This window comes from Lepidothrix coronata, unplaced genomic scaffold (assembly GCF_001604755.1).
Source record: "Lepidothrix coronata isolate B3197 unplaced genomic scaffold, Lepidothrix_coronata-1.0 Scaffold87, whole genome shotgun sequence".
Taxonomy (NCBI): Eukaryota; Metazoa; Chordata; class Aves; order Passeriformes; family Pipridae; genus Lepidothrix; species Lepidothrix coronata.
This window is the reverse complement of record NW_016690267.1, coordinates 1,811,911-1,826,204: the sequence shown is the minus strand read 5'-3', so window position 1 is coordinate 1,826,204 and position 14,294 is coordinate 1,811,911. Positions and strand designations below refer to the sequence as shown.

The window sequence follows — 14,294 nt, the reverse complement described above, 5'->3', positions numbered from 1 at the left end:
GTACATTGTAATGAAAATGTGCTTTCCAAAGGCACAGTTGCTTTTTTCCCCTTTGCTGTCACTGTAATGTTCTGTTTCCTACTCTTCACTGAGATAAAAGGTTTCCCTCCCACCTACCTCCAAAAAAAAAAAAAAAAATTCTGAGTAATGGGAATGACAGAACTCGTGTAATTGTTCCTGCTTTGCATGCTTCCAGGCTGATTGCCTGAATTATGACTGATCCAAATTCCCACTGAACTCCATGAGAGTCTTTGCACTGGAACAGCAGTTTGGTGTTAGAGGAGCTTTTTGGAGGAGCAGGCTCAAAGCCAGGAGAGTGGAAGCAGCATTGCTCCGTGGCTGTGGTGGAATGAGGACAATTTAACCCTGCTGAGGATAGGGCCTGCTAGTTTCCCTGCTCATAAATGGTGATTGTTGCTGCATTTAGCCACATGTAAAAAGATTTTTTTTTTACAGCTTATAAATATATATATATATATAAAATATATACGGTATATGTATATATAGATCACCAAAGAAATTTCAGAGGCTGAGTGAATGCTCATCACCCCCCTGTATTCATACACATATAACTCTCCTTTGGTTGTTGTACCTCTTCATTTTTAGGGAGTATTTTCCTCTTAAAATATCTTGCAACAATAATTTTTTGGTGCCACAATATGGTGCACAGGCTGGAATACTCAGCCATTTCTGGGCCTGACAGTGATGGAGACTGTTGACTTGCAAACCTTCTTTGTTTGGCAGCTTATACCTAAATGGGTGGAATTATGTGTGCTCAGGTCACAGGCTATTTTATGTATTTGATTAGCAACTGTACAGGGTTTTTGCAGATGATCAGCTAATTAATTGTAACAGGATGTCTTATGTTGACTTTTGGACTAGACCAACATAATATCTATATTTCAAATGAGACCTTTTTTCCCAGCACAGGAGAATGCATTGCCCTGCAATTACCCAAGAGGTACCTGGGTAGCTCCTGGGTACTGGTAACCATGATGAGTGCTGGACAATAAAGGTGAAAATGTGGTGAAATTAAAGAGTTTTAAACAGTATTTCCCCACAGAACATCTGCTTTATTTGCAGGCTCTGCCATGGATGCCCATTTTGCCCAGCTGCAGCTCTGTAACAGCACTTCAGCCTTAAATTTTTCCAAACTTCTAAATTTTTCTCTTTGGAAAATATCCAGAGTAGGCTTCTGACAGCGTGATGGACAGTTCTCATTGGGATGTGTGAAATGAAACTGTCTCAGGGTCCAGCCAGCAATGCTGATGCCACGCTACATATTACACTGTCATACTTTCATTAGGCAGTGACAATGTAACATGATGATCATTATTAACTGGTTAATTATGGGAGCATTTACACCACCTTGCTCTCCTTGTCTTCTTCATCCTCCTCATCAGTGCTCTCCAACACTTTGTCTCCAAATGCCAGTAAAGCCATTGCTACCATGGCTTGGAGCCTCCCCAGCTGCTCGCCAGCTCTCACAGACACAGCTACCAACACGTTCAGAGAAACCAGCACAGCTTTCCTTTCCAGCCTTCAGAACTTTCTCCTCAGCATTTTCATGGTTTGACAACACCGCTAGCATCTTCCAGGAGAAGAGGCCCACGAGATGGAAACAGGAAGGGCATGTTGAGGGTGCAATTATTTCTTGTGAAATGGAAGCAACTTCTCCTTCTTCCTAACAGGCAGATGCTTTTCACCAAAGCACTTACTTAAAATGTTCTATTTTTCCTTCAAAACTTATAGGAAATAAAGCCATTCATGCAGAAAAGCAGATTGTTCCCCCTGTAATGGAATTTAACTGAATTACGACCATTTACATGTAAGACATTTACGCTGAAACCCTCAGGGATGGAAGAACCTGCAGACCAACATGGGCTCCTTGCTCTGCATTGACAGCCTCAGATTTGGCTTATGTGAAAAACCTCATACTGGCAGGGCAAAATAAACAGAGGAGATAAACTTTTGACAGTCACCAGACCTCAGAAAGATGCCTCAGACAGCGGAAACACTAAAATTGAGATTTGGTCTCTTCTCCACTGAGAAAAAGCCAAGAAATGTCCAGCACAGTTGCTCCCTTCTGTAGTCCCATGAGCAAAAGATGCTGCTGTAGTTGCAGACTCATCCTTTGGCCAGTGGGATGGACACGACCCAACTGCATGTGGTGGATGTTGCAGATACAAACACAGAAGGATATGTAGCCACAGCTATTTGATATCTAGAATTAAATAAGGAAGGCGATGAATGTCAACCATGAAGGAGTTTTGCCATTATTAATATGTTTATAAGCGTGAATATTGTTTACCAGTCTTGGACTAGGTCAGCCTGCTTCTATTAAATTCCTTTTGGAAATGAAAGGCAAGAGCCAGTCACTTGGCTCAGGGTATGCAGTGTTTCCCTTTCCAGGAGCTCAGTAGGATCTGACCTTGTGTTAGAATTTAAGATTTCATACTAATTCCATTTAAAGCACCTCAATTGCTTTATTATTTTAGAAGTCTCTTTTTATAATCTTCCCATCAAAACCAGATAGTTAAGTAGCATACCAGATAATTTTTATATTAAGAATTCTGGTTATAATATGACATAATCTAATATAACTTGCTTTGTTATATAGTATGCCATAGAGGTGATCATAGAAGGGAGCAGACCCTTGACTTTTACCCCAAATAGGGAATCTAATGCTTTTATTTCCCCAGGGAAATATTGCAGCATATAATACTCCATTAAAGCGGGGAGGGAGGGATATTTGATGAGGCCTCTCAGGAGAGTTAGGATGAGAGGAGGATTTCAGTATTAAATTAAATGCTGTCAGCAGTTTAAATTTATAAATAAATAAAATTGAGTGCAATTACATTGAGGATCTTCTAGAAAAAGCTCAGGCAGCTTCAGCTCCTGCCACGGGAAATGGCATCTCAGTGTCCAGGTGGACAGCAACGTCCTTTCCAAGGACATTCCCATTTGCACATTCTCTCTGTGGTCATGTTCTCCACAACCCAGCTGGCACAGTGCTGAAAGGCAAAGAGACTTCATCAAGGCTTTGGGATCAAGATCAGCCTTTCCTTCCCTTCAGTGCTCCCTGACAGAGCTTTGCCCTGCGATGGCCTTAGGCATGCCTGGGGAGGGTGGTTTTAATGGCCTGAGGACCAAAATGTGCAGGATGGGAAGAAAAAGCAGAGTGATATGCAGGAATAATGGCATAGGGTAGTGAGTTGGGATGAGGATTTGAAAGACATGGAAGAAAATGCTCAATATCATCCATGTTTTAGGGAGAGGAATTGAGAAAAGCTGAGTATCCAAGCCCTGGGGGAAATGGGTTTCGCTCCTACTTGGTTAGAAAACACTTGTGACTTATGGGACCTCAAAATTAGCTGGAACAGATCCCCAGCCACTTCACCTGAGGGAGTACAGCACGTGTCCACATTTGACACCATCTGTGGTCCCAAATGACTCCGGGAAGGAGCACAGCCAGGTCTGCTCACACACCACACAGTGATGGGTATCAGGGCTTCTTTCAGCGCAGTTCCCACCAGCACTGGGGTCTGGCTGCTCAGCTTTTGGCTTCTCTCTGTCAAAACGAGGGGCTCCTAGATTGTGGGATGAGAAGGGATTACTCCATGTACAGCATCTGCCCAAAGGAGCCTGACAAGGGCAGGTTATCCATTCCTCTCAGTGCCTCTTGGCTTGGGCATCGGTTCTCGCTTGTGGGGTCAAACACTGGCCACTGATGGGATGATAAAGAGCCAATTTTTGATATGGGAGTGGAGCTGTGTAATGGGTTACCACAGATATCTCCGTTTCATCTGATTTATTGTGTCTGCTTCATCTGATTTATTATCTCTGCTAATTATCCCAATAAATCAGTGTTTGAATGGAACTTGCCATTGATACTAAATGTGAAGGACTGGCATTACTTTTGGAGAACTAACAGGAAAAAATCCAGCTGTGTATGTCAGAGAATGAATAAGACTTCTCTTGGCAAAATGCAAGCAAAATTGGTGGATACAAAAGCAACAAGAAACATGGTGAAAGGATGGATCTCCCTGATGGCACTTCATAGCCACCACTTTGCCAAAAACATCTTAACCACCATGGCATCCACAGGTGATACCTGTGGGCAAAGACCAAAGAAGAGACACTGCTGTCCCAGTGCTTCCTTATATTCTATGACATTTACAGTAATCAAAAAATACATGTAAATCACAGAGAGCAAACAAAGCAAAGGCAGTGCTGAAGTTCTCGTGCTGCTGACTGGGGCAAGGGGGTTGCAGGTGCAAGTTACTGCACCGAAATCTTGCTGATTTTCAGAAACTGTGCAAAATCCTTCTCAGGCTGAACACGTGCAAGATTTATTCGCCACGTTTCCAAACAAACAGTAACCTAATACCTGGCAGAAAAAAAAAAAGTGTCACCTGAGTGCATCCAGCAAGCTACTGGAACAAAAACATACCCTTCTGGTGACAGCCTGAGCTGGCCCCCACAGAGACAAACAGGTGAAAATGTGAAGCAGCCTCTGCTCTAACTGCCAGGTTTGCACGTGTGTCGAGCCACTGCTGCTGGCTTTGCTGGCTCACTCCAGCTCTCACGCTCCACCCTTTGAGGTTGTTTGGTTTGTTGGTTTTCTTTTTTTTTTTTTTTTTTCAGCTTTTGCAATCTGACAGAGGCGGGTGAAAGCAAGTTCAGGAAAAAGACATTCCCCTGAAGAGCAGCTGGAGAGCAGTCCTAGCCCTGCCTGTGCTAGGCAGAGCACAGACAGCCACTCCACTTGCTTTAGCCTAGAACCACCCCCCCAAAATTCCGGAGGTATCCTGGTGCTTGAACTGATTTTCCAGGTAAGCCTTTATTTTAACCCCTGGATCTTTGTAGCTGAGCGCTGTCTAACCAGGAAGTTAAATCCGGCTGGAGACAAAACACAGCAGAAATGGTGTAAGGGCAGAGCAGGGAGAGCTCAGCTGCTCACTGTCGTAGATACACTGGTTTATTTACTCAGCTGTCTGCCTGAAGCAACTCGGGCATTTGTGCCATCTGCCTTATTTCAGTTCAAACAGCCTTATAAACACCTGCAAGAGACGGACAGACAGACAGACAAAGCCCACAGCAACATTCTCCCTGCAAGTAAAAGTTACTACATGTGTTCTGCCTGTTGTGGTAAAGGGAAAGGAAGGGAGAAAGAAAGGGAAAAACAGCTCATTGCTGGTGATGCTGGTTAAAATTCACATGGCAACAACTAAGCTTATGCCAAGTTTTCAGAAATGAATAGAATTGTAGTTCTGGGGCTTTGGGGAAAATCTTGGGAACAGGCAAGAGTTGAACAAAGAGAATGCCCTAAATCTGATGCTCTTAACCCCACAGTGGATCACTCAGGCCTGCTTGTAGGATGTTGAAACACAGGAGTGGACATGATGCAACAGTTAAGAGTTCTGTAAGGCTTCTGTCTTAAAAGGTGTGGGGAGGCAAACCAAAACATCTGTTGGTTCTGCCAGGGTATTGCACCAAATGGGAATTTTTAATTCCTTTGTTTATGTACTGAAAGTATCATTCCAAAATTCCCATACAATTTTGGCTGTGCCATTTTTCATCAGATCGAGAATATAATCCTGTTGGAACTGTTGGAGTTTATCTTATGATTTTACTTTGAGAGTTGCATACAGGAACTTAAGAATATTTTGGGAGCTCTTGGGTCAACAATCTGAACAATATTACTGCATACTTACAGTTGCCTGAATTTTTGCAGTGCCTGGGGAGGAACAACAAAAGTACTTGGCTCCATCAAAATCCCATTCCTTCCACAGAGGGCTGGGAGGGTTTGAGCTGCTTTCCACCCCCATATTTATGAAACAGCCTCACACTGAGCCCTCTACCATCCCAGGGTGGGGCAATGCCTGTTCCCTTACCCATGGGCAGACACCCACTGCTGGGGTGACCATGAGTAGAAGGAGCAAATGCATCCCAAAAAATGATGCCAGAAAATCTGAGAGCCCCTGAAACTTGTAGTTTTGGTCCAAACCTTGGAGTCCTCCTGCTGCTGGCATGGGGCTGTGATTAGCAGAGCTGGGGAGCTAAGCTGTGCTGGGGGGAGGCAGTTCACAGCAGATGCAGCAAAAAACCTCTCACAGCTTTTTCTGCCCTAAAGCAGCCTCTTGCACTCCAGGTCACATCTGCTACTGCCAGCACAGAGAGCAGGAGCAAGTGAGACCAGCTTGTGCTAGGCTGCCTAAATAATGAAGAAATACCACAGCAGGACAGATTTGTTTCATGTTTGGTTGCAGAGGAGGCTCTGGATTGCTCTGCAAGAGTGGGAGGGTTTGTTTTCTGCTTCTGCTTCGATGAGTCAGACCATGAGCAGTTCAGATCTGGAGAGTCTCAGTTCCTATCATTTCTAGCAGGGAAACATCTCTGCTACGGCTTTTGTTCCTTCCTACGGAGATTTGTAGCTTTGCTGGGCAGGAACTCTGCTGAAATGTGCTTAGCACAGCTGGAGCCTCTCATCACAGCTGTAAAAGAAGCAAATAAAAATAACATTTGTGCTCATCAGCAGCATCCCATTGGCTTCTCTCAGTGCTAATACTCAGCTGCCTTTGAGACAGACATTAGTCAAATCCTGCTCCTCTTCCGAGCACCCCATTATAAGGAATGGGAAGAGCCTTCCATCACTTCTGACACAACCTATTATTTTTTCCCACCCTTCTCTCAGAGGCAGAATGGACATCAAGGAATATTTTGCCAGAATTTCTTACCGGGGCTCCCACAATAAGCCAGACCTGGGTACCATGTCAGATATATTCTGGCACCACATCCAAGCTGTCCCTTTTGAAAACCTCAGCATCCACTGTGGGGAAACGATTGAGCTGGACCTGGAAGCGACCTACAACAAGATAGTGAGGAAGAAACGTGGGGGCTGGTGCATGGAAAACAACTACCTTTTGTCTTGGGTCCTGAAAACTCTGGGCTATGACGTCACCCTTCTGGGAGCAAAAGTTTATGTCCCGGAGCACGATGCCTACCCAGAGGAAATAGATCATCTGCTGCTAAAAGTGGTGCTTGATGGCAAATCCTACATCGTGGATGGGGGGTTTGGGATGGCCTACCAGCTGTGGCAGCCAATGGAGCTGATTTCAGGGACAGATCAGCCGCAGACTCCCGGGGTCTTTCGCTTCCTGGAGGAGAGCGGGACCTGGTACCTCGAGAAGGTGAAAAGGAAGCAGTGGGTTCCCAACCAAGGTGCCTCCACTTCCCATAAAGTGGAAGATGAAGTTTGCCGTCGGATTTACCTCTTTACCCTTCAGCCACGAGACATTGAAGAGTTCAGAGGCTGCAATGCCCACCTGCAGACAGCGCCCGACTCGCTCTTTGTGACCAAGTCTATCTGCAGCCTGCAGACTGCCGACGGCATCCGGGCACTGGTGGGGTGGAAACTCACTGAGATGAAGTACAATTATAGGGACAATATGGATCTTGTGGAAATCAGAATGCTTGCAGATGAAGAAATAGAGAAAACACTGAAAGAGAAATTCAATATAACCCTAGACAAGAAATTTGTACCCGTCAATACAAGCAAGTTGTCTCTGTTCTAACTCACTGCCTGAATTATAATTCAATTCAGGTGCATTACAGGCAATTCCTCCCCCTCTTTCTGACAAGCATCTAAAGGTTGAGCTTTTCCCTTCCATCTACACCAGTGTAAAGCAGAACATACTGGCACGAATCTGGAAAAGAAATGGATTTTCACAACTATTCCTACATCTCTTTTTGATTTGGGTACAAATAACTCCTTTCCAGCTCAATCAAATCACTGTCCTCTATTTGTGCTTAGCGGGGAGCACACTCTGCCCATTCCCTACTCCTTTCATCTCTTAAAAGCTTCTCTAAACACACCCAGAGCAGCTGGGCAGAACGATGGAACTGCATGGCTCTTTCTTTATTACCTGGTGCTGCCACCTGGGGAAAATCATATCCACCTCTTAAATGAACACTATATTATTTTGGGAATTTAAAAGCCAGAAAAACAAAGACATCCTGTGCTGAGTTTGCTCCTCAAGCCTGTCCTTTTTGCTCCTGCATCCACAACACCCTCTCACGTGGCAGTCGGATGGTGTCACACCTGTGCTGCACCGTGAGAATACTTAAGGACAGGTTATTTATGGCCTAAAACAGATGATAAGAAATATTAGCGACAATTCTGTCTTGTTTCAGACTTTACACAACTCCTGTTCTCTGAGTGACATAACCAAAAAGCAGTATTTCTTTGAACTTAAAGCATTTCCTGAGCATTTTCTTTGCTACCACCCAGCAGCAGACTGCTGGGAATACATGTTCCTCTCGTCACTCTGAGTGTTATTGCACATTAATTATTATGGCTGAACCCAAAAACAGGCACAGAATTATTTATCTGAAATATATCTGTTCTACTGAGGATGTGTTTGCAGTGATACAAATTATATTGATAAAAGGAGAAACGATGAATCTTAATCACATACCTAAAGGCTAAGATTTCTAGTAGGAGAAATTACTCAAATGTGATCACTTTGCCCTTTGAGAAGATACTTGATGTTCCTTCATGTACAAATCTTGGAAGCATTACAACTATGCACTTATAATTTAGTAAATTATATAAGTGATTTACAGTTAAATAAAAAAAAAATAAATAAAGCATTGTGTGGTAGAATTATTCAGACATTTCCCCCCCCAAATTACAGCATGTATTCCCAAAGTAAAAAATGTCATTAATCACTGCAGTTGTCCTGATTATTTTTATGTGCTAATATTTTGCAGCGAAGGCTTTTAAAAACACAATAACTCACTGAACCTTTTTTACTTGGTATGCAGTATGTGCAGCTTTCTATAACTAGCAATTTATGGTGAATAAAAGCTGCTGCTGTTCTGCACGTTTAAAGTGTATTTCATAGAGACACAGCGAGCTCCCCAAATCCCCATCTCCCCAGAGTTCAAACTCATCTGTATGTGCTTGGCTGTGGGTGTGCAATAGTCCTTTATAGCATATGAGGCTCTCCCACCCCATAGGGAAATGAAATGTTAATGACATCCTGTAGTGGGTTGCAGAAGAAAAAGGGGTTTCCTATGGTGTGGACCAGCAGCTTGCAACACAGATGATCAGAAGGAATTGTCCCAGGATATGGCTTGTTGGTGGTCTGTGTCTTTCTGTGGTCCCTGCAATAGTGGAAGAGCTAAAGGAGCTAAACTCAGGAGGTTTGTCCTTGTAGCAGCCTGGCAGCTGGGGCAAAGCATTGGGATGCAGGCAAAAGTCCAAGCAGGTCTTGCAAAGTTGTGGGACAGGAGAAGATCCATGCAGAGTCAAGAAGCTCCATCCTTTGTGGGAACAGACATAGGAAACACCTAGAAGGGGCTGTGCCCGCTCTTCTCCCTGTACCTGGAATTCCATAGGCTAAGGGCAAGGAGTACAGAACCATAAAATCACAGACCTTTAAGATCAGAGTAGAGCATCACATCCATTGCCCCAGAGATTCGGCATGTGAAGGGCAATAACAGGGAAAACCACTTTCTTTCTGCTGACACATCTCCTGGACCGTGTGCCCCGGCCACTGCCAGGGCTGCTGCCCCTCCATGGCACAGCTCAGCACTCCTGGCCCCTGCTCAGCACACCCACAGAGGCAGATTTTATTGCTGAGCAACCAAATGAAACTTGCTGTTGGAAGGGGGGGAAAAAAAAAAAGAGGCTCTTCGTCTCCAATTGCACTGGTTTGTTTTTTCCTTGTCATTAACTTTGGAGGCAAATCCTTAAAGGCACAGCAGGCTCAGGGAGCACAGACTTCTCTGGGAGCAGTGTCCTTGCTGCTGGAGAACAGGGCTTCTTTTAGAACCCAAGAGGATTTAAACAGCTACCTGACTTGGCAAATCTGATCTTCTTACCTTGGGGAGGGCTGGTACCAGCCACGAGGAATACGTGTGATTAATTCCACAGCTGCCATTCCTATCAATGAAATAGTGACTTCTTGCCTTGGATAACTATCACTAGTCACTTCCAACAGGAATCCAGACTACATGAGTGTCAACAATATAAAATCTGTATCAAAATTTGCACTGTTTCTTTGCTGCTGTAGATTGGGAGCACCCATCAAAGGTACCCCATGGACTGAAGCCCCTGGGTGACCTGCAGGGTCAGGGATGGGTTTATAGGTTATAACCACTTACAAAAGTTGGTCATGATACTCATACTGCTTTTTTCCTTTGTACTTCTGCAGGGCTTCAGTTCTCATTCAGTAACGTGGAAGGTTAAAATCTACTCCATATTGTAAGCAATCTGGGGGCTGGATCATTTTAAGGCTCTCCGTCATGACAAGGCTATCTACACATATGCCAGTATAAATAAACCAATAAAACAATTAGAATATAAACTGCTTTAAAAGAAGAAATTCTCACCTCTTTTACTGCTGTGAATAACACTGAAAATAACACAGAGAATAACACTGTCCCTGACAGGTAGTAAAGGCAGCCTGGACCTTTAAGGGCAGCAGTTCCCAGTGCAGCTCTTCCTGGGAACTTTGGAGCAAACCAGCGTGGAAAGCCTGAGCTGACTGCCTGAGAGGTAAGCACTAAGTGCCTGATCTTTAACTTCACCCTGCAGTCTTGGGTCAGCCCAGAAGTTCAGTTTGGGAAAGCCCACCCCTGTGGCTCTGCATACCATGTGCTCGGCGCTGTAGGCATATTAGCAAAGCACAAATTACAGGAACACAGGGGCCAACAGCGTGTGTTGCATAGCAAGGGCGTTTTCCAAGTACAGCAGTTCTTTGAGAGTTTTAACCCCTTTATGCTGAGCCAGCTACTGACTCACATCGTGACTTAAAAATCAAACAAATAGCACAGGCACGTGCAAGAGGATCCAGCCTTTGAAGCCCCTCATGATTTTTAGCAGAGAAGAACTGTTGCTAATACTCACCCTAATTATGGAAGGACACAGGGATCCCCAGGGGCTCTTCCAGGCAGGCAGAACTAATGTCTGAATCTCACTACCCCCCAGGCTGCATGAATGCTGAGTGAAGCTCAGCTGCTGCACGAGCAGAGGTAAACAAGGCTGAACTGAGGCTTGGGATATTTGGCAACTCAGTTTTGGAACAAAAACTCTCCCCTGGGCGAGGGCTCGCTCACTGTGGCAGCCTCAGCGCTCGCACAGTGGGAATGGTGGTGCCAAGAAAAAAATCTGCCCTTGGGAAGGCGAGGGAGTAAACACTGATTTATGTGGGTGCTCCCTGATGTCACTGAGGATGTAGTGCAGCTTTATTATACTTAAACCTCTTTAAGTATTCATTGAGATCAAAGCACGTTTTGTCAGCCACCAAAGGCTGTCTCTGATCCAGCCTTTACACTGACGAGGCCAGAGAAGGGGCAGCTGGGGAAACTGCGGCACAGGTCGAGAATTTCCCAAAATGTGTTTTCCTAAAGCCTCACTGCCAGCCCCCCATGGAGGCTCTCCATTGGGAGGTTGCTCATGGATAGAAGAGAGGAACTGGTTATATGCGGAGCTCTCAGTGGAGCAATGGGAACACCCAGACCCAGGAGATGGGTTGTAGGGAGGGCATCAGGTCTTCTGCTGCTGGACCAGGGCAGGGACTCATTGGGTTTTTGCTTGAAGGCAAATTTCAATCGTATCACACCCACCAGGCCAATTAATGGACTCTCCTGGAGCCCTCTGGGTCACAGAGATTCAGCTCAACACCATCACAGGGAAAAGATGTTTCTATTTTGCTATGCAAAATCGCTAAAAGTCAGAATAGAAAGAAAAATAAACCAGAAGACCACAGAATGAACCTGCCAGCATACTTGTGCACTATGTGTTGGGGAGGGAATGGCTTCCTACAAGTCTTTCAAAGCAGATCCTGCCAGAGATGAGTGCCTTTGTCCTAAAAAAGGGATGGAAAAAAAACATAAAATGCAGTATCAAAGTGACATTACTGTTTTTTCATGTAGCCTTCTCGGGTCCTTTTGAAGTGAAAATGTTTGTTTCTTATTCCCTTATTGGAATAGGCCTCTATTCTATCACATTTTCCTGTGGCTTTGCATCAGCCAGTCTGAATCCTGGTACCAGTGCAGATCAGGAGCAACACAACTAAGTCATGTGAGTTGTGCTGCTGGCATCAAGGTTGGGGTTAAAGTCTAGAGATCAGGTCGTCTGACGTGCTCACCTGCTGGGGCGGGGGTGTTTCCACCCATGGGTTTGAGGTGGGATTTTCACAAGCTCCCAGCACTTCCTTGAGTGCTGGCATGGGCACGGGGTCAAACTGCTGGGGGGAGCAGTTGGACCAAAGCTGAGAATAGTCACCAGAAGGGAGTTTCTCGCATCTCACCTACATCAACTGATTTTCAGAAAATCTTCCCAAGGAACACGTGACCGACTTAGAGCAAGAAATCTCAGACTTTTTAGAAATTACTACAGCCCTTAGCAGATTGTGAATTGTTCTGGAAGACAAATATCCTTCCGTGGAAAAAAGCCAAATTAAATCTAAACTAAGGGAAAGAGAAATCCTTGCAGAGACCGGATGAGTCAGTGGATTAGAAGTGTTACAGGGAGCCTTTTGCACCTTGACCACACAGCCAGTACCAATGACAGCGTCTTTCTCATAATGGGATCAAAGACCTAAACCCACAAAATATTTCCAATAAGTCAAGCTAAAAGAGAAGGTTTTTGTTTGTACAAGATGGTAAAAAAACCCCAAAAGATGATGAATACACCTTGTATGTATTCTTAGTAATTACTAGTTCCTCTAATCCTTAGGTTAGAAAAATTAACAGTTCCTTCCTTTCACAGCCAGGGCCAAAGCCCTGTCTAAACTCCACAGGGAAATTTAAGAGATTACGAAAACAACAATCTACTTCACATGGAAGCCTGTCTAAAATGGTGACACACTGAGATGTTAATCCCAGTTAAATGAAGCCATGAATGTAAAACCTTCTGGTTAAATTACCTGTGGGATAAAGAAAGAATTGCTTACCTGGTAAAAGAAACAGTGGGAACTTGCTGTGACTTTTATGCTGGTATGGTCTAACAGCTTTTCTGCAAACCTGTTGTTTGCCAGTTTTAGAAAACTTGTCATGTGGGATCCTCATCTGTGGCCAGAGACTCTGTGGTGTGTCTTCCCATAGGAAAGACATCCACCTGGTTTGAAGGCAACACCTGAGAGAGGGAAAGCATTATTGTCACCTGCTCCCATCCTTGTCTCTTTTTCAAGAAATACAAACGGCAAAGGCAGGTCTAGCCTGCATTTGTCTCATATCAGGGGGCAAAAGTTTCTTTCAAGTCCTCAATAAAATGGCCCAGGCTATGTTTGCAGGCTGGTTAACCAGTGTTACAGAAATAGGAGTGAAGCCCTTGGCAGCTGCACAGCAGTAACTGGCTGTTTTTCTGCTCACACAGGCAAAATGAACATTCAAGAGTATTTCGGAAGAATATCTTACAACAAGCCCCATAAGGATGCAGACTTGCAAACCTTAAAAGCCATCTTCCAGCATCACATCCAGGCCATTCCTTTTGAGAACCTCAGCATGCATTGCGGGGAGACCATCGAACTGGATTTAGAGTCCATTTACAATAAGATCGTGCGAAAGAAACGTGGTGGATGGTGCCTGGAAACCAACTACCTTTTATTTTGGGCCTTGCAAGAATTAGGGTATGACGTCTGCATTCTTGGTGCGAATAGCTATGACCCAGCAGAGAGGGCATACACTGCTGAGATGAACCATATCCTGCTGAAGGTGGTGATCCAGGGAAACTCCTACATCGTGGATGCCGGTTTTGGTGGTGCCTACCAGATGTGGCAGCCACTGAGGCTGATTTCTGGGAAGGATCAACCCCAGGTCCCTGGAATCTTCCGCTTTGTGGAAGACAATGGCACCTGGTACTTTGAGAAGGTCAAAAGGAAGCATTATATTCCTGAGCAAAGTGAGACTCCTTACTTCACTGACACTCCAGGATTGGGGAACATCAGAAAAATACATAGATTCACTCTTGAGCCACGACATATAAATGACTTTCAGGAGTTAAACACATACCTACAAGTGTCTCCAGATAACATACTTCGGAAGAAGTCACTCTGCAGTCTCCAGACCACTGAAGGGCTCATTGGCTTAGTTGGATGGACCTTGACTGAGATGAAGTATAATTACACAGAGGACATGGACCTGGTGCACATCACAACTCTTACAGATGAAGAGCTTGAGAAGACACTGAAAGATAAATTCAATATAGTGCTGGAGAACAAACTTGTACCAGTAAATGTTCGTGGCTTGCCACCTAATTTAGTGGATAAGTTCTAATTCTA

At 44.6% G+C, this 14,294-nt stretch overlaps 2 protein-coding genes and 1 long non-coding RNA gene across 4 annotated transcripts; 2 read left to right on the top strand and 1 right to left on the bottom strand.

The window, feature by feature from the left end:
• Positions 1-692: 692 nt before the first annotated feature.
• LOC108500258 lies at positions 693-11,096 on the bottom strand. Its single transcript, XR_001875801.1, has 5 exons — positions 10,919-11,096; positions 7,329-7,502; positions 2,859-3,014; positions 985-2,224; positions 693-878 (listed from the first exon to the last, which is right to left on the bottom strand). It is a non-coding gene; the product is annotated as an uncharacterized LOC108500258 (long non-coding RNA).
• On the top strand, positions 4,721-8,912 carry LOC108500257 (arylamine N-acetyltransferase, pineal gland isozyme NAT-3). The gene is made up of 2 exons (XM_017820979.1): positions 4,721-4,835; positions 6,698-8,912. Exon 2 carries the CDS (start codon positions 6,705-6,707, stop codon positions 7,575-7,577), a length of 873 nt encoding a protein of 290 aa, XP_017676468.1. The 5' UTR covers positions 4,721-4,835; positions 6,698-6,704; the 3' UTR covers positions 7,578-8,912.
• On the top strand, positions 4,725-14,289 carry LOC108500256 (arylamine N-acetyltransferase, liver isozyme-like). Of its 2 annotated transcripts, XM_017820978.1 has the most exons (4): positions 4,725-4,835; positions 10,462-10,567; positions 12,004-12,094; positions 13,391-14,289. In XM_017820978.1, the coding sequence occupies exon 4, from the start codon at positions 13,396-13,398 to the stop codon at positions 14,287-14,289; it is 894 nt and encodes a 297-aa protein (XP_017676467.1). In that variant the 5' UTR covers positions 4,725-4,835; positions 10,462-10,567; positions 12,004-12,094; positions 13,391-13,395. The 2 variants fall into 2 exon arrangements, with proteins under 2 accessions (XP_017676467.1, XP_017676466.1); XM_017820977.1 differs by lacking the exon at positions 12,004-12,094.
• Positions 14,290-14,294: the final 5 nt, after the last annotated feature.

What these genes read in the sequence shown, in the direction of transcription:
- LOC108500257 (XM_017820979.1), top strand. Translation starts at nt 6,705, where the DNA reads ATGGACATCAAGGAATATTTTGCCAGAATTTCTTACCGGGGCTCCCAC.
- LOC108500256 (XM_017820977.1), top strand. Translation starts at nt 13,396, where the DNA reads ATGAACATTCAAGAGTATTTCGGAAGAATATCTTACAACAAGCCCCAT.